General features: G+C 38.2%; 2 protein-coding genes across 3 annotated transcripts; one reads left to right on the top strand and one right to left on the bottom strand.

Annotated features, from left to right (window-relative positions):
- Positions 1-954: 954 nt before the first annotated feature.
- Positions 955-9,113, top strand: ppid (peptidylprolyl isomerase D). Its single transcript, XM_004553639.2, has 10 exons — positions 955-1,137; positions 1,628-1,768; positions 2,282-2,388; positions 4,091-4,279; positions 4,439-4,558; positions 6,379-6,485; positions 6,718-6,859; positions 7,332-7,418; positions 7,653-7,695; positions 8,644-9,113. The coding sequence occupies exons 1-10, from the start codon at positions 1,053-1,055 to the stop codon at positions 8,730-8,732; spliced, it is 1,110 nt and encodes a 369-aa protein (XP_004553696.1). The 5' UTR covers positions 955-1,052; the 3' UTR covers positions 8,733-9,113.
- Positions 9,110-25,848, bottom strand: etfdh (electron transfer flavoprotein dehydrogenase). Of its 2 annotated transcripts, none has more exons than XM_076889528.1 (13): positions 25,830-25,848; positions 24,326-24,484; positions 21,971-22,200; positions 21,431-21,512; positions 19,873-19,991; positions 19,353-19,430; positions 18,749-18,895; positions 17,847-17,987; positions 16,661-16,804; positions 15,468-15,636; positions 14,563-14,745; positions 13,464-13,685; positions 9,110-9,632 (listed from the first exon to the last, which is right to left on the bottom strand). In XM_076889528.1, the coding sequence occupies exons 3-13, from the start codon at positions 22,190-22,192 to the stop codon at positions 9,469-9,471; spliced, it is 1,671 nt and encodes a 556-aa protein (XP_076745643.1). In that variant the 5' UTR covers positions 22,193-22,200; positions 24,326-24,484; positions 25,830-25,848; the 3' UTR covers positions 9,110-9,468. The 2 variants fall into 2 exon arrangements, with proteins under 2 accessions (XP_076745643.1, XP_004553697.3); XM_004553640.6 differs by lacking the exon at positions 25,830-25,848 and adding an exon at positions 25,202-25,528.
- Between the last annotated feature and the right edge of the window lie 650 nt (positions 25,849-26,498).

The raw sequence follows: 26,498 nt of genomic DNA, 5'->3' as shown, positions 1-26,498 counted from the left end.
TGTGGGAAATTCAGAGTAAATTCAAACGTTAATACCCATTTCCTGTTTGTTTGTTTGTTTTTAAATGATCAGAGATGTATGCTGTACAATCATTCCAGGAAAAGGAACAGTGGAAAGAAATCATTAAATGTCTGACTATGACTAAATGTAAGGCTAAATGAGAAATTATACTAAGTACATGCCATTATATGTTATCACTTTAATAATGTATTAGAGTACTAGTCCTCTTTACAGAAATTCATAATAACAATGAAACTTGTCACACTTTCTTTAACATAAACGATGTATTGTAATACTAATACTTAATTTCCATAATTTAAATTAGATACTTAAAAATGGTTGCACAGTCATTTCAAACTTCCCGTCTTCTCTCTTCTGATTCTTTTCCCTCTCAGTACAGGAACCACAGGAGGATGCAGCTCAAAGAGTCACTGCAGTGAGACAGCACCTCCCTCTGAGTCTCATCTCCCTCAGTTTTTCAGGTGTTAGCCACTTTTATTCTTAATAAACCAAAGATATGCTTATGCCTGGTCTTTGTGGTGCTTTATTTATGCATTTGTTGTTGGTCATATGCATAGTTATAGTTAAGATTGGCTTTAAATTAAGCCAACTGTTGGTGTCAGTGGTCTGACTACACATGTATACTTTTATCTCTGAGTGCTGAATCCATGTGCAGCACAACACACAACAGCGGAGACCGGTGATCTCGTCTTTTTGGTGTTTTACTTTGGAAATCGCAACCGGAATACGCGTACAGTCATACTCACTGATCTTCTGTTCTACTTCTACCTTTGTATCTATTATTTTGTATCTGTTATTTTTGTTTTGCCAGTCATAATTACATAAACACTGTTTGTTTTTAAAACCGCGTGAGAGTCACTAGAAATTAAGTGAGAGTATACTGTTAACATAGACCGTAATCAGCCGGCTTTTATTTTGAATTTAGTAATCGGAAGTCGTAAGTCTTTCCCATTCATCCCGTGCAACCTGCTCCAGTGCACCGGTCGGATTTAGCTAGCATCGCTAGACTTAGTGTTGATTTTTATTAAAACATGTCTTACCCAACACCATCCGACAAGCCTTCAAACCCAGCAAACCCCCGCGTCTTCTTGGACGTAGACATTGATGGGGAGAGAGGTCAGGACATCTGAAATCGACTGTTGTTTAACATCTATTTGCGCCACTTTAAGCCTTAGCTTTGTTAGCTTAGCACCATCCTGGCACGTTCTAGTGACTTCTAGAAACTGATTTATATACCACATGCCAAAGACGCTATCAACTAGAAATAAACCAAGCTGTAAATTACACGTGTTTGTCCATTTAAGAGCATTAAGGCAAACTAAAACGTTTTGTGAGCCAGTTTTGTGAGTGTATGCACCACGTGTGCTTTTGTCGAGTGTTACCATATTCTTATAAGTGAAACATGAAAGGTTAAAAGAGGAACGAGTACACAGTCTATTGTATTATAATTATAAGTTTGGGTCACTTAAAATGTTTTCAATCTTATTATTTCAATTTACCTAAACAATGATGATTTTTCAATATAGAAACTGACGCTTGATAACATAGTCCAGATTAATATCATTGGTGTTGTAACTGATTAAACCGAGCTGCTTTCTGTCCTCAGCTGGCCGAATTGTTCTCGAGCTGTTTGCTGACATAACCCCAAAGACCGCTGAAAACTTCCGGGCTCTGTGCACTGGAGAAAAGGGCACTGGCAAATCGACTGGGAAACCACTGCACTTCAAAGGATGCCCGTTTCATAGAAGTAAATAGACTTCTTAACTTTGGAAGGAGAGTTTGAAGATGAATAGCTGAGTAGTTGAAAGGACATCCAGGGTAGCGAAGCATTTGGAGAATATATCGTTTATTGAATATTCAGTACATTTCCTAGGAGAAAATCCCAAGTCATGGCATAATCAGTGGCTTGGAAACTAGGTCTATGAGTACTTTTTTTTTTTTTTTTAAACTGAGTTTAAATAATACTGCTTGCATGGCTAAATTTAATATAGACAAGTAAGAGATAATAAATATATAATGTTAATGCCTACAGTTTACAAATTTACACAAAGTGTAAATGAATTGTTTTTTGCTCACACAAATGATCTCTCTTAATAGTTGTGCGACAAAGCATTTAATATGCAGAGTAAGTACCTGGATTCTTTTGGGATTGTTGAGCCCTTGAGAGTTCAATTTTAATAATAAGAAGCCTGGAACAGTGTTAATATTAAGTTTGTTTATTATAGGAAAAGTAATGTGGCTGTAAATTTATTCTTGCCAGTCATCAAGAAGTTTATGATCCAAGGAGGCGACTTCTCAAACCATAATGGCACAGGGGGTGAAAGCATCTATGGGGAGAAGTTTGAGGATGAAAACTTCCACTACAAGGTACACGACCTGTCACCAGGACTGCAAATTTGTAGCCATTTTCACACATGCACTGCAGCTCCAAACTTTTCTAGGACTTGCCCAACAGAAGTGCATGAGAGAACATTATCCAGTCTTTAACCTGCCAGCTCTCAGTTACAGAGTATGTGCAATGTTGGATTGCAGCAAAGGACAAATAGACATAAGATAACTCTTTATTGTCATTGCACACTCATATATAGTACAGTAGTACAATGAAATTGGAAAACTGTCCTACGTCGGCACTACATGTAACACAACACGACACGATACGACACATCACAACGCAACACAAACAACACAACACAGTATAATAACTTAGTAATAAAAAAGAAGAATAAGTGTATTTGTATTGCACACTGTTATTATTGCACATTAATTATTATTGCACCTTGTTATAAATATAATTATTTTTTTGCATTGATCAGGGCTATTGCCCTGTTGTAAAAGCTGTCCTTGAGTGTGTTGAGTGTGTGTTGCCTCCTGCGCACTATTTCCTGGCATTTAGCCACCTGAATTCAGCAAGACATAAGTAAATGTTGCTTTATACATAGTATAAAGCTGGTAGAAAAGGTAAAATTCATTGACTGGATTTAATCAGCATCTCTAGCTTAAATGTAAATTAATATCCGCTACCTTTAGTGTAACTTAACCCGTACCATTGTGACATAACATGTATTACTGTAAACTTCACCACATTGTGGCAAACTGCCCAGTGCAGTATTTTTATGCAATTTGAATAACACAAAGTTAGCTTGTTTTGCAAGACTTTAAAAAAAAAAACATGGTTGAGCAACACATGATGTATAGATCCCATATCTGATTTAAAAGCTCTAGGAGGTCACATGTAATAGATCAAATTTCCAACTTGTTGAACAATTCTTACCTTTAAAAATAATCTTATCTTCCCCTCCTGCTCTCTCGTTTTACATCTTTACACATCTCTGAGTGTTCCACATAAACATTTTTTCTCTTCCTGGGAAATCACAGATGAGATCACAGAAACACTTTGTGTACTCGTAATGACCTCCCACCTAAAAACATCTAAATGTTACTTTATATTTCTCGTCTCTTGTAGCTAATTAGATGTTGAATAGTGACTGCAGTTTTATTTATTTATTTTTATTTACATCTACTTCATGCATGCATCACAGGGGATGTAAGGGCTATGTGGGATGTCGTTATGTTTGAGCAAGTGAAGTAACGTCAGGCTACAGCACATGAAAAATGACCTCATTCAGCAGTAATGCCAACAGTAATGCAGGTTTAATTACTTGTGAAGCGAAGGTGCCGAAATGCCGTTCCAGATCGTTTCCGGCCTGCTTTAACCCCTCCTCGTGCCACACGTGAGAAAGGAGAACAGTGAAAATAATCCGAACCTGATTCTCTTGAAATTGTCGGATGCTCATGTGTGAGAATGGCTTATGATTCTACATCTGGCGATTTTAAAAAGTTAGCTGAATTTCCTCATGCGCCACGTTGATTTGTGAAGTTTTATCATTTTAAAAATGCAATGCTTGGCTTGGATATTTGTGCCCTTAGTGCTTCTTGTCTTTCTTTTGCCTTCATTATCTACTGAAGCAAAGCAAAGAAATTCAAAGTTACTCAGAAACGATGGCTATGTTTATGGCTCATGTTTGATGTTCCAGCTGCTTTATCCAACCTATTTTCTTTCTCCATGTAGCATAGCAAAGTGGGTCTTCTGAGCATGGCTAACGCAGGGCCAAACACCAACGGCTCGCAGTTCTTCATCACAACTGTCCCCACGCCACACTTAGACGGAAAGCATGTGGTCTTTGGACAAGTGTTGAAAGGGATCGGAGTGGTAAAAATGCTGGAGTGCATTGATACTACAGATGATGCCCCTGTGAAGGTAAATGAGTCTTTACTGACATTTACTATTTAACCAAGATAACACCTGCTCTTAGAAGTTAATGATACCAATCTGCTCATTATTTTTCTTTCGTGTTAAGTCCGAAACACATTTGGTCTGTTAAGCTATCTTAAAGTTTCTGCTAACATGCATTTGCAGCCATGTATCATAGCCGACTGTGGTGAGCATAAGGATGGGGACAGCTGGGGCGCTGCACCAAGTGATGGAACAGATGCCCACCCAGACTTCCCCGAGGACTCCGACATCGACTTTAAAGATGTAAGTATCAGCGCTGTCTTTGATCTTCAAGGACTCAGGTTGGCAGATAACTGCTCTGCAAGGAGCACTGTGGCATTTTTTTTAATATGCTTGTTTGCTGGCTCATCCAAAGCCAAATGAGAGTGTGGATTAAAAAAAAATCAATATCACAAGGTAGAGCTGGGCGATATGAGATTTTTTCATATCACAATATGTTTTTTTCCATTTCAGGCGATAACGATATCTATCACGATATAAGCCAAATAACTATATTTGTAAGATTTAAATGTGCCGTTGCTCACAAGTAAAATGTGAAATTATCAGCAGCTTGTTTTTAAATATTTATTTCCCATAATAAGTTCAACAGGGTAGATGTACTTAAGGAACATGAGACTTTTTCAGATAAATAAAGGCAAATATTGCAAACTACACAAAAGGCAGCCGCTAAAGCGTTTAAGTTTCAAAATAGAACAAATGAAACAGACTAAATTGTCAATTCCACTTAGAAACAAAATATTAATTCTAAAAATAAATCTTAGTTTGTTTTACAGAAGAACAGACAAAACTGACTAACTTTTGTCAATATCAAATAAACTGAGAACTAAAAGGAAATTCTCAATCTCTCCTTGTTGTATAGCTTAGCTTTTCAAACAGTTTTAACAGTTACTTTAGTCTGACAAAAGCCGAATGACGAATTAGCGCTTCCAGTCAGAGACTGAGGCTACGTCCACACGTACACGGGTATTTTTGAAAACTGAGATTTTCCGTTCTCGTTTTAAAAAATAATCCCGTCCACACATAAAGGCAGAAATGAAGGAAAACGCTGCTATGAACATGCCAAAGCAGCAGGTGGCGCTAGATTCCTAACTGTGCAGAAATGTTGGCCAATCAGAAGTCTAGAAGCCTCGGTGGGAAAAAGTAAACAAAGCTGGGGCATAGAAGCAGAACCGAGTCGTATGTGTGGACGGACAGTAACTGTGTGTATATGTAAGCATTTAAACACTGCAGAGAGTAGAATTAACAGTATTGTAGAAATTCATTTCACCGAAACAATAACGTGGCGCACAGTGTGACGCATGCACCAGTTTATTGTATTTCCAGACTTGCTTTCGGCACAATTTACAGTGCACGCTACTCTGTTTTTGTCAGACTTGAAATAGCCGAAATACCTTCACACTACGGAACTTCTTTGGCTCTTCCGTTCGACAATCTCTCCGGCATTGGAACCATCATCTGTTTCCTCTTCGGTCACGCTCGGTTGATTTTTCTAGTCGGCACACTCATTTCCTCCATTACGCGCTGGCTCCATTACCCGCTGGCTGCTTCCCAAACAAACACACGTGCGGCTTGGCACTTGTGCTGTACGTAACAAGTCACGCGACGTGACGCTGCGGCTGTGATTGGTTCGGCTCTGCGCTACTGAATTTGGATCGGCTGACCTTTTTTTTTTTTTTTAAGACGACAAGAGCGGCGAGGTCTATCGCGATAGCTTAATTTCTCTATCGAGTAAAAGTTATATCGCGATACATATCGTTATCGTTCTATCGCCCAGCTCTATCACAAGGTCACATTTAGTCTGGTAAATAATGGAAGCAGGGGGAAAAGTGTTCCCAGTAATAATGAGTCAGATTATTACTGAGGTCATTGTTGTGCATGTTATCAATGTTATCAATTTTACTTTGAAATAAAGTAGTTTAGAAATTCTGGAGGTTAGACTTTGTGTTTGTAATGTTAGCAATGTCTCCTTCTCCTTGTTCTTACATAAGCAAGAGGAATGATGGCAAAAACTGCAAATTAAGATCAAAGGTTCCAGTTTCACTTTGGCCTGTGCTTCTTTTCAGATGGAGAAAGTTCTGTCTGTTGCTGAAGATGTGAAGAATATTGGAAACAACCTTTTTAAGTCTCAAGACTGGAAAGGCGCGGTCCAAAAATATAGTAAAGCTTTCAGGTAAGGTGGTTTTGATTTACTTGCAGTCATAATCACCTTGACTTAAAGAGAAGTCACTTTGAAAAGATATTCCACAGGAATTAAATATTACTCCCAGTAACCCAGAGATGATTTTCATCTGTCAAAGTGCTCTGTGAGGATTTTTGTGGTGTATAAGCCTGATTTTCAAACAAAGGAAACGGTAGCAAAGAATAATTCCAAAAGCTAACAAATGATCTTTTTATGTTCATAGGTACTTGAAGGTGTGTGGGGAACAAGTGGAAGAGGAGGCACAGAAGAAGCTGGAGCCCACAGCCCTCAGCTGCTATCTCAACACAGCAGCCTGCAAACTGAAGATGCAGCTGTGGCAGGAAGCTCTGGACAGCTGCAATCAGGTGACATGAGCTGGAACAAAGCAGACTGTAGCACATATCACAGATTCAGCCGAGTGCTCCTGTGTGGCTGTTAGGGTTTACCGCTGGTGAACTTATCAGGCTTCACATGCTAAGCTTATGTCCTCTTACCTAAGATATCAATCAGTACCCAGTTTTTGTTGCTGAAGATAGCACCCACGAGTGCTTAGCCTGATTCTGTCTACAGAGGCTAAAATCTGTCTACCAGCACCTTTAACAAACTTTGGGACTTGTCATCAGTCTGGAGTTACAAAGGAAATAAAATAATTTGTCAAACCGATTATATATTCCTTGTAGATTACATGCATTTTAGGGAAAAAAGTGTCTATTTAGTCTCTTTGATGTTTTATTTCTGTCTACTTCAAAAAATCATGTGGAAATCTTTTAGATTCTGTGAAATGTGACCTTAAAATTTTATCAAATCATCCAAAGAATCATTTTTCTTGTCTTACAGGCTCTGGAGCTGAGTGAAGGAAACACTAAGGCACTTTTCCGCAGGGCTCAAGCCTGGCAGGGGTTAAAGGAATATAACAAAGCCATGGTAATGTCTACAGAACAGCCTCTTGTGTTAGAGACTGTACAACCCAGCAGCACAACATGAACACACTGCCTTTTATATGTCAGTTATCTAGTAGATTCTCCTGTAAACAATTGCAGTGAAAATTAAATATGAAGTTTAGCATTTCGCAATTTGGCATTACCATTAAAAATATTTTAAATCAATTAGCAGAACTGATTTTAACTAATTATTTTTATTGTGCTTCTAACTCGATAGTCTGATCTGAAGAAAGCTCAGGAAACTGCTCCAGAGGATAAAGGTAAGGTCTGCAGTGGTTTTGTTTTAACTAAAGTCTTGGTTTGATTTGTCCTCATAGCAAGAATACACCAAGTTTATGATCAGTGGTTTTTGATCAATAGTTGTTGGTCAGTGGTCATGGGAATTTGCATATTAGTGATCAAGGAACTGACCTCACAGCCCATTGTTCATTCAGTGGGCTAGTTCCAGTCACTGTGCAATGTACTGTTTATAAGATTGGGGAAACCTGCAAGTCAGCTGAATCTGAAGAAGGTTCAAGGTTCTTTATTTGTCACATGCATAGTTATACAAGTATAACACACAGTGAAATGTAACCTGACACGCAAAACGCTACGTCCGGATGAACAGAATCGAACTTTTGGGACACTAAGTTTATGTTTTATTTTTCAATATATGTTCGTGTTATTCAAACTTAGCAAAGAGGTCATAGTCCTGCTGGAGAAAGACAGTAGTTTTTCCCCAAAAGATTTCTGTTCCTCTTAATTTGACTTTTTGCAGAAAATGAAAAAGTATGGTCCCCTGAAAGGTCAACTACAACACACCAATGAATCAGTTTCTTTAATGGTTGGATTTTGCATAGCTAGTAGGAAAATAGGATGCTGTAAGAGGGAGGAGGGAGTGTTCAAGGAACCACATCCTCACTATGTACGTTTAAGTGTGCTGGGTGCATCAGGCTCACTGCAAAACTGCAGCTTTTTGACAGTGTTTCATAGCCCTTTTGATATGTTAAGCTTCAGTTCATTGGCTGCAGGCTAGAAGATAAGAGCTATCAGTGTGCTTCATGCTCTCTCTGTGCCTTTAGGAGCAGGCTGTCTTTTTAAACTCACTAGCCGGGCAAAAAGTGGATGTATGGGAACTAAAACTTGCTCTGAAAACTGGATATTTGAGGGGAAATGTTAATAGAAACTAGAACCGATCTATAAAATTTCAAATCTCTTCTTTTTCACAGCAATCACCAATGAATTGAAGAAAGTCCATCTTAAAATCCAGGAGGAGAAAGAGAGAGAGAAGAAAATCTATGCCAAAATGTTTGCCTAAACTATCTGACCTCATGATGCATTTGGCTGTCATTATTTACAGTGGAAGCTGTACCCACAGATAAGGAGTGTATCCAGGTGAAAATGTTCAGTATTTTCATTTCATGGGTCCTCTCATGTTTTTACACCATGCACATTTCTTAATGTCTGTAAGCTTGGACCTGCCTTTACTGTAATGAATATCGTGAACATCGGTCTAATTGCACGGTGCTGGAAAACCAGGTGGTTTGAAGATTAGCAAAGCAATTTTGTGTGTGTGTTATTCCATGGTAGGAATTTTAAGAGTGCTCTTGGCTACAAGCAGGATATCCATTTGTGTTTATTTATGTTGTTTTTTGTGTTTATTTTTTAAACTGAGGTCAATAAAACAAGAGGGACAACCGTCAAGTTTCTTTATTAGTACTGGGACATTATCATAATATATACAATACTGTATATACCACCAGTAGTGCTGATATGAACCTGAGGTGATCATATATACACTATTACAATTGGTCAAGTACTTCTTAAAAACAAAACACTTTAAAATGCCTCCAAAGCAGCAAAAACTGCAAATTCTGACTTCAGTTTTACACGGCCTTGCAAAACAATTTCTCTAACACCAAGTTTTTAAACATCCTTTGTCCTTTTTTGTACCCTCAAATAACTACATAGTTACTTCAGCTCTATATACTCAGGCACATTTTCCATATTCAAATAATCTTTCAACACAAAAAGCAGAAAAACACCCAAGATGGTCACATTCCATTGTAGGCTGGTCCGCCACCACCCTCGGGCACAACCCAGTTGATGTTCTGGCTCGGGTCCTTGATGTCACAGGTCTTACAGTGGACACAGTTCTGAGCATTAATCTGCAACCTCATCCCATCACCTGTGTCCAGGGGAACATACTCGTACACACCTGAGTGTGGGTGAGAGAGTAAACGAGTTAGAAAACAGACCCAGAAGAAAAGCTGCTTGAATGACGTAATGACATGATTATCTATGTGAGATACTTTTTATATCAAATCCTTACATGGATACTGAGGAGTTCTTCCTTTTATAGTTTCTGTTATGGTTGCTGCACTGATAGTGTTCTGTCTAGGTGCTTGCGTTTACCCCTCTGACAGCATGTTTGGGATCACTGTCATTCTGAATAAAGAAGCCGTTGTTACATTCTTTCCAGATGGAGGATCAAAATCTGACAGTTCATGTCTGCATTCATAATTTCATCAGTTTTGAAAGGATCCCCAAATGTGACAGATGGCTCTAGACACTGTTGTACTCTCTCCTGACCTCCCCTGTATATATTGACAATCATTAAGACTGGTTGCCACTAATTTTTCTTTCTCTTCAGCCTTTTCTTCTACTAAGGCTTCAGCAAACAGTCCATGGATAAACTGAAGGACCAGATGTGTCTTTCAGGTCTGCATATTATTTCCTATTTCTTAACACTAGAACTGCTTTAGCTAGAACAGACCCCCTTGCATTTTAAAAATCTTGTGAAAGTTGAATTAAAACACCAACACTTATATTTTATGACTTTTCCTAAAATATGTCCATTCAGTGAATGTGATGAGGTCAATTATAAACTATTTATGGGCAATGACTAGTTCAGTATGTTTTTACAGTGAGACTGTTTTTATGCCTTTTTTATTTTAGCCTAAGTAAGACCAGCCATTATCCATTATGCTAGGTATTGTAGCAGCTGGATAGCGTAGTGATAAGACTACATGCCTTGGGTTTGGGAGTGGGAGTTTGATTCCCACCTGGGGGTGTCTGTATCCAGTAGTCCTAGATCCCCCACCCCAGACATGAGTGCTATAAATATGAGGATCCAGAGTGCTACGGCAAGGGGGAGCCAGGCCGACAGGTCAAAGGGGGAGATCTCGTCACCCCAAATGCGATAGAAGAAAGGATTGTTGAGTGTGGGAGTAACTGATCTACACTACGGCGGCAGCCTCCAGCATACATCATTTGGACTGTGGAAGTGTAGTTGGATGATAGCAAAGAGCACACTATTTGGCATTTAAGTTCATCCCTTGAGTTTGCACGAATGACTCACGGGTCAGTTTAAAGTTGCTTTCTGAAAATAGTCAAGTCATTATGTCTGCTTCAGGTCTTTCTTTTAATGGTTGCCCCACCTGCAGGCAAAATGTCTTAATGTTGCGGGTTTTTATTTTCATAAGTTTTCATAAATTATAAATCTTTTTAATGTAGGAAGAACCATTAGCTAAAATTGGTCGTTTTTTTCCCACTCATTAAAAGAATGTTTTGTTTCTACCACAAAGGTTAACAAGATGAAATAATGAGAGTAAAAGTTGATAGTTTAATCAGCTTTTCATCTAATTTTCCCCATCTCTAGTTACATTACTGCTCCCTGCTTTAATTTTAATAGCACATAGACCTAACTATTACCAAACCCTATAAAGCCCAGTGATAGACTCCAGCCCCACTTCTACTCTGAAGACGTGGAAGATGATGGATGGGTGGATGATAAAGACCAAAGGTGCACATAGTGATGGTAAAGTTGTAGATTTTTTTTAAAAACCATATTCCTAATGCGTGCTTGCAAAATTAGTTAGACTAATCATGGTTAATGAGTGTTTGTGCCCAGATGAATGTAGGCTGCGGTAAATATAATAATTTAAGCCTCCAAACAACAGCCTGAAACTGGTAATGAGTGCAGGGCAAAACCTAACAGTGCTTCTGTAACTACATTTTAAATTTTAAACATGTAGCAGGTTCTAGATTTTGTGGCCTTATTATATGGAACAGTGTAAGGCTGACTGATTATACTCCAAACATAGTTGTGATTAAAAAATACAAAAAAACAAAACAACCTCAAGGATAGTTTATAGGCTGTAAGGTTGGAGGCAAGTAATAGATTTAAGCTGTGTTAGTTCTCTGCTGCTTTTCGCCAGCCAACCCTGGTATTCCCATAACTATTAAAAAAAAAGCATTTGGACCTTGCTGACCTAAAGCTGCACTGTGTACAGGGGTATTAATGTAACTGCTGGCCTTTCTCCCATGCTCTTTAGGGCTTGCGTCTGTGGGTCTCAACTTGTGCTGCATTTTGCTTCTCGTAGACCTCACATCATTAAGTTTCAGTTTCCAGAGAATTCAAATGGAGCCACAGTCTGAGAGACAGAATAATGAGTTTAGCTTAACTTAAATAGAGATAAACACAAAGAACCTGAGCCTGTCTACCTGGCTTAAACAAACTCACTCATACCCTAAACCTACTGATAATAATGTCATTACATTTGTTGTGAGATTTGGTTTTAAATGGAGGCTGAAGCTTTTAAAAACAAGAAAATGTTACTCATTACCACAGAGACACCCAGGAATGCTGGCCTCAACTCGCTCTCTTTTTTTAAAATACTTAGCTTGCTTGCAACATTGCCTGGTGTGTATGCAAAACCTACGGTACCTATAGAAATTTACAGTCTGTCAGTTTTTGCAAATGACCTTAAAATATTTTTGGGGAAGAAAAAGAAAATCAGGATACAAGATTTTTGACAGCCTCCTTTTTCCACATGTAGCACGCAGAAGGAATTGGTAAACTTGGGTGTGTTTTTTTTTTTTTTTTTTTTTTTAAATCCTATGGTTAAGGTGTGGAAGTTTCCTGGAAAGAAATTGTAAGAAGCAGCAAACAAGAGGACATAATATTAGCTGCTACTTTTGCACATCACCGCAATGTGATACCACACAGGCATTCACCTAATATCTGAGCTTACTGCACCCAACATTTGTGCCATTAAAGCCTGCATATGTCAAAATAGCTTAAGTTCTCAATAAGACATTAACCCATCAGAACATCTTCAATGAGCCTTGGAATTGAATGTACAACTCTCATGAACTATATTGCAGTGATGTACAACCAGACTTTGCTTCATTTGCTGTTTTAATCATTGTGGGTAGTGCTTCATAATTCACCGGTCCAAAATCTCCTAAAGGTATTCAACTGTGTTCAAGATCTATTGAGTAGGATGCTCACAGGAATAGTTACATAATTTTCAGACTAGTAAAACCAGGATAGAGATGTTTTACTTTAAGACAAAGGTGATAAATTCAGAACAATGTTTTATTGATTAGGAGAGACTCTTCCTTGGAGGGTAAAAGAGGGGCCGGAATCCCTTATTTAGAGGTCTCCATTGTTAATAATTCAAAGGAAGAGGTTATAAGTGGGGCTGAAGCTTATGCTTGCTTAAGTCAAGTGAAAGGCACGGCTAAAACAGAGAGACAATCACATCATCTTTGAATTAACGTAACAGGAGCGAAACCAACAAAAACTTACAGGAGAACATAAAAACTCTCAAAAGCCCCCAACCAAACTGGACGTTTCAATCTAATGAGGTAACAATGCTAACTAGTACATGTGTGCTCCATGTTTGGTGAAACAACTACACATAACTGGTTTAAGAGAACACTAAATGAGAGCAATTCTGATAAAGCATTGACCATTTAACACATAAAAGAACTAAATCATTGCTGGTTCCAGTTTTCAGGTACAAGTGTTTGCTTTGCTTTTCTAAACAGACTGAATGTCAAGGTGACTATTATGTTTAATAAACTACAATGATTAGATTATGTAACTCTGTCCTCTAAGCACATTGCTTCTGTGTTACTAATGTTAACATGCCCTGTTTAATTTGATGTGGATATGTATGCAAGAACTCAGTTTTCACCTTCTTACTTTACTATGTGGAAAACATGTTGCAATTCTCTTTAGGGACTGTAGTGGCGTTACCTGCGGGGCAGAAACGTTGCTCGGGTCCATCGTAAATACCCAAGTTCCTGGCGACCGGGATGCTGTCATCTTTTAAGGTAAGATGTGGGGGTTGGTCCCCCTCATGGTTGGTCCCACTCAACGCCACAGAGGAGAGCAGGTCAAAGCTTATCTTGCCATCAGGCTTGGGGTACTCAATCGGTGTACATTCCTTAGCTGGTTTCAGCTGGTTTGCATCAGTACCTGAGAAAGATTTTGCAGAGTTGGTCACAAATGCTGATTTATCCGCTAGGATAAGATAACCTCAGACCTCAGGTAAAGACAAACCACTGGTATTTTGCAGTTTCTGCCGTTCTGCAGCAACAAACTTGAACACAGTGGAAAACCTACAGTAGTCCACTTTGCAATCTTTGCACATTAAGTCAAGGTCACTGGCAATACAGACTTTTTACAGCCTGGCAAAGAGTTAAAGTAGAGCTGCAGCCACCGATTATTTTAGTGATTGAGTAATCTATCAATTAATCACATAATTGGATAAGAAATACTTTTGTCTTATTAATGAGCAATAATAAATACTCAAAAGAGAAAAAGCACAGGTCTTTCTAAATGAACTGCTCATTGGTTTTCTATTTTAGTAATTGTAATGTTTTAAAATTTTAAAACATTGCACTGCCTCTCACCCTATGGTAGCTCCAGCTCCCCTGTGGAAAAGAATGGATGGATGGAAAAAATATATATAAATACTCTCAAGTACTCTCTGACGAGGTAGATTTGTTGTGTGTTCAGGTTCATGTGTTTTTGTGCTTGTGTGTAAGTGTGAAGAAGACAAGCGAAGAGTGTTTGTCTTTACGCCTTTAAAGGAGAATGTAGTGGCTAAAATGAAGAAAAGCGAGCATATCTGAAGTTTGCCCCATGCTTTGATGCAAAGTTTCTGTGCTGCTGAAAAGAGATCTTATAATTGTTTAGAACGCTCGCGTTTTCATGGTGACAATGATGCGCTACAGAGCCACGTGTTAATCGAAGCATCTAAGCAAAAAAATGTGTCAAGAATTTTTTATTATCAAATTACTCGATGAATTGCTGCAGCCCTAAAATAAAGAATCTGTTCTGCAATACTCACCACAGTGTTTTAAGGTCCAAGGCTCTTTTCCTCTAAAGATCCAATAGAAAATGCCAGTGTAGATCATACCACCGTAGAGGCCAAAGTAATTGTGGAATGATGGCCTAATATTTCTTACTGCGTACAGCTCCTTCCACACCCAAGAATTCTTTAGGTTCTCAGCATACTCAGGTACATGAAGCCCTAATGAGGAGAAATAATAAAATAGAAATGATAGTTAACAATAACAAATTTAAGGACTTTAGGCTGAATGAACATGAATGAAAGTGGAAAAAACAATGTTACACCAAACCCTTGCATGTAAATCTGAAACCATCTCAAATGGGCACTACCATTAGGTGTAAAAAAGCAATTTGGTTAACTAACCATTTAAAAAAAATGTTTCTTTCCAGAGTACAAGATTTGAAACATAACTTTTATTAACTGAGTAAGCACTGTACTCACGAGATCCATTTTGTTGCCTATGCAAAGGTTTTGTTTAGGCAAGTGTATATTATTTCCCTTTTGGTTACGTTGAACCTGTGATAAATCGTTGTCAATGAATTCTGTCCTTTCAGAAAGTGAGTTATGACCCTTGAAACTGCTTACACTTGACATTTTTATTGATACTGCAGTTCCCTGATTGATGCACCTTCAGTTTGAGCACAAAGATGATGCCCCCTTAGGAAAGAAGTTTTCTCATTGTGTATTGAAAACTCATAAGCCTTTATTGCCTGACCTTTTCAACCTTTCAGAATTGCTACCTGCCATTCAATCTTGTGCAACCCAGGTTTGTAGGGTCTCCCCTATGTTGTTTCAGAATTTGATTTAGAGAGGTAGAATCCTCAACATCCCATGACTGAGTAAATGTAATACATACAGGTGCTGTAGCTACCATGACCATTGCTAGGTCTTAAACTCTGTACCTGCTGTCTCCGAGTCCAGAGTCTCTGCTGTGAGTTTGGGGAAAATGGCTTCAGCAGCCAGCATGCCACTCTTCATTGCTGTGTGGGTGCCTTTGATCTTTGGCACATTCATGAAACCGGGGCTGCAGCCGATCAGCAGTCCTCCAGGGAAAGTCAACTTTGGGATGGACTGAAAAGAAACAGGAAGTAGTTCATGTTTAACTTTCTTCTGTTCTACTTTTAAGTAAACTTTTAATTGGATTTTTTGAATTTGGCCATTTAATCAGATGTAACCTGGGAAAATGTGTCACTATGTCTAAACACATTTCTGGCCCATGACAAAGTAAGACTTAATTAATATTCAGGCATCTATTTATGTAAAACCCCCTCAGGGATGAGCAAAGGCCCCAGCTTTCCTGTCTATGTGAATGAGGAGTGGCTGAGCAGTATATTATATATTATATATATATATTTTTACTTTTTTTTTTTTCTTGCCACCCCAGGTGATCACTTTTGCTGTCCATATGGATTAGAGAGCAGTGTTAACTTTCCACCTTGTTCAGCACTTGTACAAGTAGAATGTAATGCTTGGTCAATATAGTAATGTTGAACATTTTTTAAACACATTAAGCACAACTGGTCCGCACACAGTTAAGGCAGTTACCAAGGGTAACAACTTAGCCATCTAGTGTTTATGTTAAAAGCCAGAGGGTGCCATGGAAAATGGACAAAAGAGCTGCATGTGGCTCAAAACCCCTGCCCCATGGAAAACAAATGACAATTATTACTAATTAAAAAGCTGTGTTTATATTATTAATATTCTACTTTTGTCCTCTCCATATCTGATAGCTCAAGTGATATTACCTGATCTCTTTTCAGACCTTTTATTATTAAAATACACTAATACTAAAATTCTAATTGACCAGGAAGGAATCATAAACAGAAAAATCAGGACAACCACTTTACAGACTCACAAATGCAAATGCTTTATACAATTAATAACCAAACACACAATATTGTAATCAATTCTTTGTTGTTGTTTGCTGTTAATATGGAGTTAACAACTTTAATTTGTTTACTCTTGATTGCTCATGACTTTAATTAATAGATTAAAACAGCCCTTAGAGTAAACCTAAGTTGTGATGCACATCTTGTGATGAGCTGTACTCACTCTTTGGACATTCATTATGCAATTACGCAGAGTACAAACATACCTGACATCCTCCCTCATTCAGGGCCCTGGCTCCATATGCAATCCTCTGGCCTCCCTCCAGTGTTGGAGCTACAAAGGGATGGTGCTTCCAGCGTTGGAACTCTCTGAATGGGCTCAGGTAAGGATTAGTGTAGTCTAGACCGACCTGACGTGAGAGAAATTGTAACTTCAACAGACTGAGCGGAAAAAATAATAATAATAATCATTGAAGACAAATGCAGGCTGAAAACATTTTCTTCCACCAATCTATGCCTGCCAGATCATTTAAACTTAAAATAGAGACCCTACTTATTTTTGTACCTGTTCAGATCACTCTGAACCTTATACTGAACTTTTTTGAAAGTTCCAGAGTGAAACTATGGGAGGAAGTTTTTTGGGTATGAAAGCTCACATTGGACATTGAAGCAAAAAAATACCAGGACTTCTAATGTCCTCTATAACACAACACAAGGTCACCTTGTGTTGAGTTGTCTGAAGAAGGATGAGGCTAAAGTTTAAAGAGTGGCAAATATGGAAACAGACTCCTCTGTGCTTGATGTGTGGCCACATTCACTGACTGCACATGAAAGGCATTGGTCATAGATGTGAAACCTGCCTGGCATTCATGGCAGTAGCTCTGAATATCCAGGTAACAACTCAAAATGGCATCATGCAATCAGGACAAAATATGAGATCAGCCTCAAGCGAGACTGTGTGCGTGTGTCTTTTGGTGGTAAAATGAAATGCAAAATGAACTCAATTAATGACCAGTGGAGAGCTTCATAATCCAGTCTGACAGAGTTGGAGAAAATTTGCAAAAAAACCCCAAAACCCAGTGATATCAACTGTCTCAGTGCATGTGTGCAGAAGCTGTGATCACATCAGGGTTGCTTTGAGACCTTTTTTTCTTAGTTTATTGCTAAAAGCATGATACATGCGCAATTTAAATTTCGAATTATCTCTACATCAGATACAGCACACAGACATAATATGTAATCCTACAACACATATGATCTAGTTGGAAGAATGAATGTTGAGAATGAATTGCTTTTATTTATTCATACTCTACAGACTGAATAATAAAAACTAATAATGTAAAATGCCAAAGCCTTTATTGAAAAGCTCAAACAATATCCTGACATTTTTTTACTGCATGGAGCATCCAGCTATCATGTATGAATTGGTAAAATGTGCACAAAACCACTCACAACAAAGCCCAAGGCCACTAGAGGCTCTCCTTCATTTAGATGATACAGAAAGGATCCTCCATACGTGTTTCTGTCCAGGGGCCAACCCACAGAATGCTCCACTCTGCCTGGCCTCCACTTCTTCTCATCAATCATCCACAGCTAACGACAAAAGACACAAAATCAAAAACAAATGAGATGTTACAAATCGTGAAGTATCTTTACTATATTATTCCTTTAGTATTATAGTGCCATATTATAACCTTTAGTAACTCTGCATAACTCAAAGTTGAAAATGGTAATTATTTATTTTATCCTAGGCCTTAGTAAAGAGCCTCAGTTCATCCATTTTCTGTTTTAGCACTTCTTCCTTTAAAGTCAACTGTCATCATCCTCCTGTCAGTTTGCTTTTGTAAGTCATATGACCCCAGGTGGAGCTAAGGAGGCCTAGCCCAGCTTTTTATTGTCAGGGACTGATTGTATCCTAGACTGTGACCTCTCCTCAATATGGCAGTGATACTTCTAGGCTGATGGACACAGACTCACCATTCACTCAGGTAAGCACACACATCAAACAACTCATTGCATTTTCCTTTGTAAATAAACCAGTTAAACCCCAGTAAACTTGAGTGGACTCCGTCTTTTGTTGCAAGCTGAAGCCACCTATAACAATGGCTTTATTCTGATTGACAATGTCTCGAAAACAAAAGGTTTGTGGCTAGAGCCAGTGCTATGTTCCTGTGATGACCATATTAAGAGAATCATAAACAGACAAGAAAAGAAAAAAAAACCCTGAAACTAAGCATTTAGAGCAAGCCCGATGAAGCCTGAAGCTTATAGTGACTTCTTATTTATGTTTATAGAACCACAATGTCATCCAGTCTTGAAATACTAAGCTGATAAAGACAGTGTATGGTATTTACCTCCTTCAGGCCAATGGCATAGGTTTGGGGTTCACAGTTTTCACGCAGGTTGAATTTGTTGTACAGCTGCTTGGCTAAGTGGCCGTGACAGCCCTCACCAAACAACGTGACTTTAGCATGGAGCTCCATTCCCCTCTCAAAAATATCCTGATGCAAGAGAGGAGGAGGATTCGTAGATGAAAGACAAGTAACTGAATAGATTACAGAGAATAGTTAGGTTGTCCTGGTGACAAACACTGAATTGCTTTTTTTGTAGACACTAATGATGCACAATGGGGGGAAAAAACCCTTGAAATAGATCAAACCCTACACTCTCAGAGCCAAATATGATTTTCTACATGAAGCGTATGAAACAAAAACACCATATATAATGCTCTATACTGTTTTGTAGACCTTTTCCCCAGGTATAAATAAAGAAACGGCATATTTTTATGCCTGATGGTTCAGTTTGTTTTATATATCTTTAACATAAAGACCTGATAAATCAAAGCTATTCATGTGTAGATTACAAGAAACTCCCTAAAGGTTCTAATTTTCATTAAGCTAACACACCAAAGACAAGAGTGGAACAGTATTATTAAATGAACTTTTCACAGAACATTACCTTTGGTGATCCATCCTTGGCAATGCCTACATCATTGGTGGCAATTCCTTTTACACTTCCATCTTCATGAAATAAAACCTTAACATAACAGAGTTAACAATGAACACTTTACACATTGAGAGAGCACTAACCACTACATGTTCAATTAATTAAGATGATTGAAAACTGGATGTCTATACATTCCTAATTCTGTAAATTCCTACCACCTTTAAGCCTATCATGTAAAGTAAGACATACAAGGTTTGTGATGTCAGTCTCTTGTTATTCTTTTATAACTCATAAAACCAGACCAGTAGTGTAAGCAATAATAGTAAGTTTTAATTAAGTTTGATAGCCTCATAGAAGCCAAAAAAACAATTTCAAGAGAATAAACAAGATCAGCAAGGCACTCACCAAGTTTCGTAAATATCTTACAACTGGTAATTCAGATACCGTGTCTCGTGAACAAGACATCAATCACACAAAGTTTTGAATGCCAATGACATATAGTACATCAATGAAAAATCAAAGACCATCTTACCTCAGCTGCAGCATAACCAGGGTACAGCTCAACACCAAGCTCCTCAGCCTGTTCCCCCAGCCAGCGCACAAGGTTCCCCATCCTGACAATATAGTTACCATGATTTTGCATGGGCAGGCCTACGAACGGTAAGAAAGTTCATCCACAGATTAAGTGAGCACCTTGGATTCTCCAGAGTTTTATCAATAAGATGAATTACAGGTTTTTGAGTCTTTGGACTTGACAATCTCAGTGCAAAATAAAAAAACAAAACAAAAAAAACCCCATATCAAGTGTAAACCTCTGTGTCTTTTTGTGAAGATATTTTGGTCAAAGTCCATTTTAAGACCCTTTAAAATTAACCTTTAACCTTAAGACTAACAAACAGGCTGGCTCATACCATTAGGGTTCCAACCATTCTACTGTCTCAGCTAGACTTTTGGAACCACACCTTATATTTATAGTGCAATTGTTTTCTTTTAGGCAAGTTTGCTCATGCACATCGTGAGCCTACCATGAAACTTTCTGCAGTGACGTGCCCCAAAACCATTTAAAACGCTTCTAAACAGGTAGAGATCAGGAGTATAGTTTATTATACTTTTTAAGGTCTTTTATTACATTTATTGTAAAAGGGCATGTAGACACCCTAAAGATATAAGATTTGGAATGATATAATCTGGTTTTTAAGTGATGACGTATAAACCCTGCTTCAGAGTCCAAACTACTCTGCATTTATTAAGGCTGTTGTGTTTTTATAATGTTTTAATTCTTTGTATCTTGTTCTATTTAATCTAAACAAGCCCCTTAAAAAAAGTCAGTGATCACTGTTGGTGTCTCTCGGTGTTATTGCCAATATTCATTTGCAGCACATTTTAAAGCTCAGTTTTTAAAACCTTACGATGTAACTACAGCTCAGCCCATGCAGCAGTATATTAATGACTAACCTCGTATTGTGGATGGATTATCTCAGTTGTTTCCCTGACTGAAGTTTGGTCCATTTACGGCATCCTGTCATGCAATTGCATTTGTCACAACTTCATCAATTCTGTTTTTGTGGATGCCTGCATGTTAAACCTGGTAGAGCAGCCATACTGGTCATTTTATTAGAGATGAAAGAATTTAGATAATTTGTAACTCTCAGTGATGATGCAGTGCTTGTTTGACTTTGGGACCTGAAGTGGAGTTTGGACCCGGAAACAGCTTATGACTTCAGACTTAAAGACCGGATACTTGATTAAAAAAATATTTTCACATTTCTATATGAAGCAGCATGTATAAAACAAACAAAAAACAAACAAATAACAAAAAAAAAAAAAAAAAAAAATTAAGAATCTATGAACATGAATATACACAAATATACAATTAATGAATCAGTCTGTTATTGACTACATGAAGATTTTTGGTGAAAATAGAGTGTAATCAAGAAAGTCCCAGAATTTACCAATTTGTGCAATTCCAATTTCTGCCTTCAACCACGTAACCCTAACTAAAATATCCCTTTGCCAGTACTCTATTGAGACATATAGCATAAGACAGTGTTATAACATTTTTATTAAAAATTAATACGTGCGGCTTTTACCTGGCAGTATGGGAACAGGGATTCTGTATTTCTCTGTTAAAATGCTGAATACATCTTCAGTCACCGGTGTGTTCAATGGTGCCTGTAGTACAAACATTATTATTGATGGTTTGACTTCCAAAGGATTTCTAATAATATAAACTATAATAACAATATAATAAAACAATTATAATTATAACAATTTCTAATATTCAAAAATTACATTCTTATACCTGTACTGTACTCTAACATTCCAAACAATTTTTCAAGCTTCACAGAATTGTACAAATTCTGTTTCTGTCTCATATACTGTATTTTCCAGTATTCCATGTATTTCCATGTTTGCACATTTAATAAGCTGCTGCTCATATTTCCTGTTTTCCTAGAAAAATATAAAGAAATAAGGGGTGGCTCCCGACACCTGCAGAGTACTGTATGTGATAGTATGCACAATATGTTGCCTTTTTTAAATACAGCGTTCCTTACATGCAATCATGTCAGATGCATTACACAATCTACAAAACATCTATACATCAATCACATGTTTTTTAAGTCACCTACCCCACGCTCCTTCCAATCAGGAATGAGCTCAGTAAGGGCACTGGGCTCCAGACAGGCTCCTGACAGAGTGTGTGCTCCAATCTGAGGGGCTTTCTCCACAAGGCACACTCGCAGCTCCTTTTCATGTTTGTTGGCTAGCTGTTTCAGACGAATAGCTGCAGCAAGACCAGCAGGACCTCCACCAACTATCACCACATCTGCCTCATCTGCAAACCTCTCCATTTCGACACCTGCATGAAGAACATTAAATATGGAAGAGATACTCAGACCAGACTCCAATGATTACTCATGTGGAAGAGAACGCCGCTCAGTACTCAGCTAGTTTTAAATATCTAGGATGAAAACAGCAACTCTGTGTGCCCAGATGGTCTTACTTTGGTTAAAGCCAAAGTAATGCCACCCCAAACCAAAAATTGAGAATTTTTGGAATCAATGTAGCTACAGAAAACGCGAAAAGTGAAAAAAGCAACAAAACTATTTACTGAATGGCAATAAATGAACACAGTGAACTTTAAATTTGGATTGACATTAGAACAACGATAAGACTTCACAAAAAACAAAAATAATTTTATTGTTTTATTCATGCTTAAGAGTTGACAAGCATACCAAATCCACACTGCAATTTCTCTTTGAGAGTACTCAGCTTGATTTCTTTTTATGATTGCTGCATGCAGTGACTAAGACTTTGTGCACTCAGCACCAGACTCCAATGATTCCTCAAATACAGCTGCCTCTGGAAAATTTGCTTTAACTAATTAGAAGATATACAAATATAGTGTGCCACAAAATCCATGAAATCATTAACCTAACTGAAGTCTGCCAAACTGCTTTTCAAGTGTGTGTCAGAAAGAACGAGTGCAAGAGGTGTGATGAAATGCTGAGAGAAACTGATGACAAGAAGAGCCCCTTTTCACTACCTGCGGTTTCAGTTGTTTTCTATTACAACTGAGTACCACCTAATTGAAAAGTCTAAAAATTGAGTCGAGTTGAGCCAATCCGTTTCCAGTAGGTACTAGAGATGGCACGATACCACTTTTTTATGTCAGATACCGATATGAATCCGATATAGTGTATTTTTTAATCAATAATACTGTTTTTTTAAATATCTTGCTGCATTTTGTATAATTTCATACTCAAGTTAAAAAACAAACAAACAAAACACTCAAGCTATTCTGTTATACCTGTATGCAAAAAATACACTGCACCCAAAATATTTCATAGTTCAGCAATACTGATCAATCTAATAAACTTAAACCTACACCACCCTCCCTATCCTGGTATTTTAAAAAGATACTAAGCGGAAATATTAAGCAACCTAACTAATAGGGTTGCCAACTCCCAGCAAAAAAGAAATAAAATAAAATAAAATAATATAATAGGGAACCACCACCACCCTCCACCTCATGATGCTTAATCGACGTAATCAACTTTAATTTGATGCAGTGTGGAAAAAAAAGTGGGCCAAAAACAAACAAGAGAGACGAGAGTTGCGACAGAAAAGCTGATCAGCCGATTATTGATCAGTTTCATGATTGAAGTAGCAACAGAAGAGGGAGGGAGAGAGGAGAGGCAGTCGCTCCATATATCGGTTGTTAAGCTTAACGTGGGAATGCTTTGCAAACATTCAGAGATGAACTTACATACTTGCTTTACTTCTCTCTGGGATAACTTTCTCTGAGATGAAATGCTGGTTTGGTAGTGAAGCTGCAAATGCTCAACCAGACCGCCAAGAGGTCACGCACGCCACAGCCGCTCTATCACGTTACGCATACTGCTCCTACGTGCTAAGGTTATGAGTTGAGTTACGCCATGTCGCAAGTTTTGTGAGGTGCTTTCATGATATTTAATGAATCGGATTACATTTTTTATTTCTCTCCAATATCCGATCCAGTAATTTAGGTCAGTATCAGTACCGATACATAATATCGGATCGGTCCATCTCTAGTAGGTACTAGTGGAAAAGGGCTATTAAAAAAAACGCTTCTAAAACTGATTGCCGATGCGGAAACACACTAGGAGAAAAAGCTGAAAATGGATTTTGACAAGTATGTATGCAGTTTCATTTGAAAGCTGTACAAAAGATTTCTACCCAGTATTTCAGTCTTTATTTGTGTCAAAGGTAGGATGAGGGTACAGTGGATTGAACGTATTGAATACATGGATTGAAAATAATGATTTATCAGCATATAACTCAATAGCATTTAGCTTGTTGGTTGGGGGCAGGCACAATTCTGTGACTCTTGCAAAAACCAGACTCCATACAGCGGGCAGAAGGTGTTTAAAAAATAATTATGTAAATAATTAATTAATCACATGATTCTAACTTCTTAATTAACTTATAACAAAGTTACTTACCTTCCCATCTTGGATCTTTATCTCGAGGATGGATGGTGTAGTGTGTGGTAATGCGGGGTGTTGACACTGTAGAGCATGCCCTTCTGTGTAGTGCTGTGTAGAGCTGAGGGGTAGCATGCTCTGTTTTTATTTTCTGTAATAACCTGGCACATCTGTGGGCTGCAAGACAGAAAACAGCTGCCAGTCAAGACCAGTTTCGGCTGGTGGTAACGTGAACAAAAATACTGTTCTAACTTGACTGCTTTCAGCCTGCGTGGGTTAAAAAAGAAAAGACACAAATTAAAAGACTTCCAACCAGCACAAATAGTCAAAGCCTATGGGTTTAGGCAGGTTCATTAGTCCTCTTATGTAGTCATAGGACTTGTGAAACAAAACACGTCAACAATTAGATCATGAAGTAATTACCCTGCGCAACCGCTGCACTTCTAAGTGCCAGGCTTGCAGAGCTACTCTTTAACTGCTGCAAAGATAGACTGCGATTTATCATCGGTCTCCCGTTAATAAATAGCTTGTTAAGTTTCAAAACAATGACGGGACCTTAAAATAAGTACCTAAACCTCTGAAAAGTCGTAACAGTGAATGTTTCTTAGGCCTAGGACTCATTTCAACTGACCTATTTACTAGTTCAACTTTAACCTACTTATTAGCTTTACGCTAACACAGGAGATGGTGCTAGGCTGTTTGGGCTAATGCTAAGTTTAGCATTTCTAAAAATAATTGCTAAATGCATTTAACAACAAGGAAAACATATTCACGACTTAATTACGTACTAAATGCTAGAGTAAAAAAAAATGCTGGTGAAATCTAACAGCGGTATCTAACGTCAAACAGTGCAAGCTCGAAATGTGTTAGCTAACCGGCTATTAGCTGACGTACCTTGGCATGAGTATCTGCTAGCTGGAAACATTGTGTGTCTGCCAGTGCAAACTCACAAGCAGACAGCGGGTTGTCTTTTGAAAAAAAAATACAGCCTGAAGAGAAGCTATTACGTCCTTACTTTGCTGCCAGTTTAAACGCTTATGAAACCCGCACACCTGCTACGCGAACTACCAGTGAGGTATGTAGCTTACAAAAGGGCTCTCATAACACCGATACATTCAGGAGCGTCAAAAACTGCGCTGCTCTTGCAGCGGCGCCGCTTACTTAAGACAGCCACAACTACGCAACTCGCCCTCTGTCAGAGCAGTGTTATGAGATTGTAAAGTGTGAGTCGGGCATTATTTAAAGGTGTGTCCTCAGGCCAATGTCCAGCTGGTTTAGTTTTTATTGGCACGTACGTGTCTAAGTTAAACCAGTCTGAGCCATAACTCCCCTTGGAATATCATCATCTTATCTCATACAATTTAGTTAATCCATAGCTGCCGATGAATGGAGAGCCAAAACTGCTGGGAGTAATTTTAACCCAGCACACATGGCTTAAACATTAGCCTTTTCAGCCAGGTTTAGCCAGTGTGAACTTTCAAAACACATGACCATTTAATTCCAGTTTGGACAAATGGTTTACCTTCTGTCTTAGGTTTGATTGACAGGTGTAGAACTGTCCTGCAAACTCCCATAAACCCCAGGAGTCATCAGCAGGAGGAGCCAAAGCAAATGAGTCAACAGATAGTTTGTGGATACCTTTTGACAGCCTGGTTAGCAAAACCCAAAGAACACCTGCTGATGGCATTGTAGAATTCATGAGATACCACAGTGATGCAGTTGGTCTGAGAATACATGGTCCACTGTCAGGAATGATGTGTATCTACACCTTTATGTTTTGGGAATAAAAACAACCCCTATGTATACCAATGTACTGCATATCACAGAGTTGTTATGCCTATTGTTGATATATTCATGTAGTGGCTATTCTAGAGTCTGTTGGAGCCCTAGGCAAAAATTCACAGGGGAGCCCTCCAACCAGCATTCTTTACCATTATGTTGTGAATAATCTGACACTAACTAAAAAAAATATATGTATTGCACTTGACACCATCACATCACAACCAACAGAGTGGGACACACTATGCTGCTTTGCTGCTAAGCTAACTAATGTTAAATTCCAAGGTAAACAAAAGAAATAAGACAAGTAAGACAATTTAGTTATTTAATATTATTTGGTCATTAGTTGTTTCACTCAACTTTGCCTTGTTTTTTTTTTTCGCTCCTAGAAGATGAATCTCTTCATTTCTCT

This window comes from Maylandia zebra, linkage group LG2 (genome assembly GCF_041146795.1).
Source record: "Maylandia zebra isolate NMK-2024a linkage group LG2, Mzebra_GT3a, whole genome shotgun sequence".
NCBI classification, from domain to species: domain Eukaryota; kingdom Metazoa; phylum Chordata; class Actinopteri; order Cichliformes; family Cichlidae; genus Maylandia; species Maylandia zebra.
This window is presented reverse-complemented; position numbering and strand designations above follow the sequence as displayed.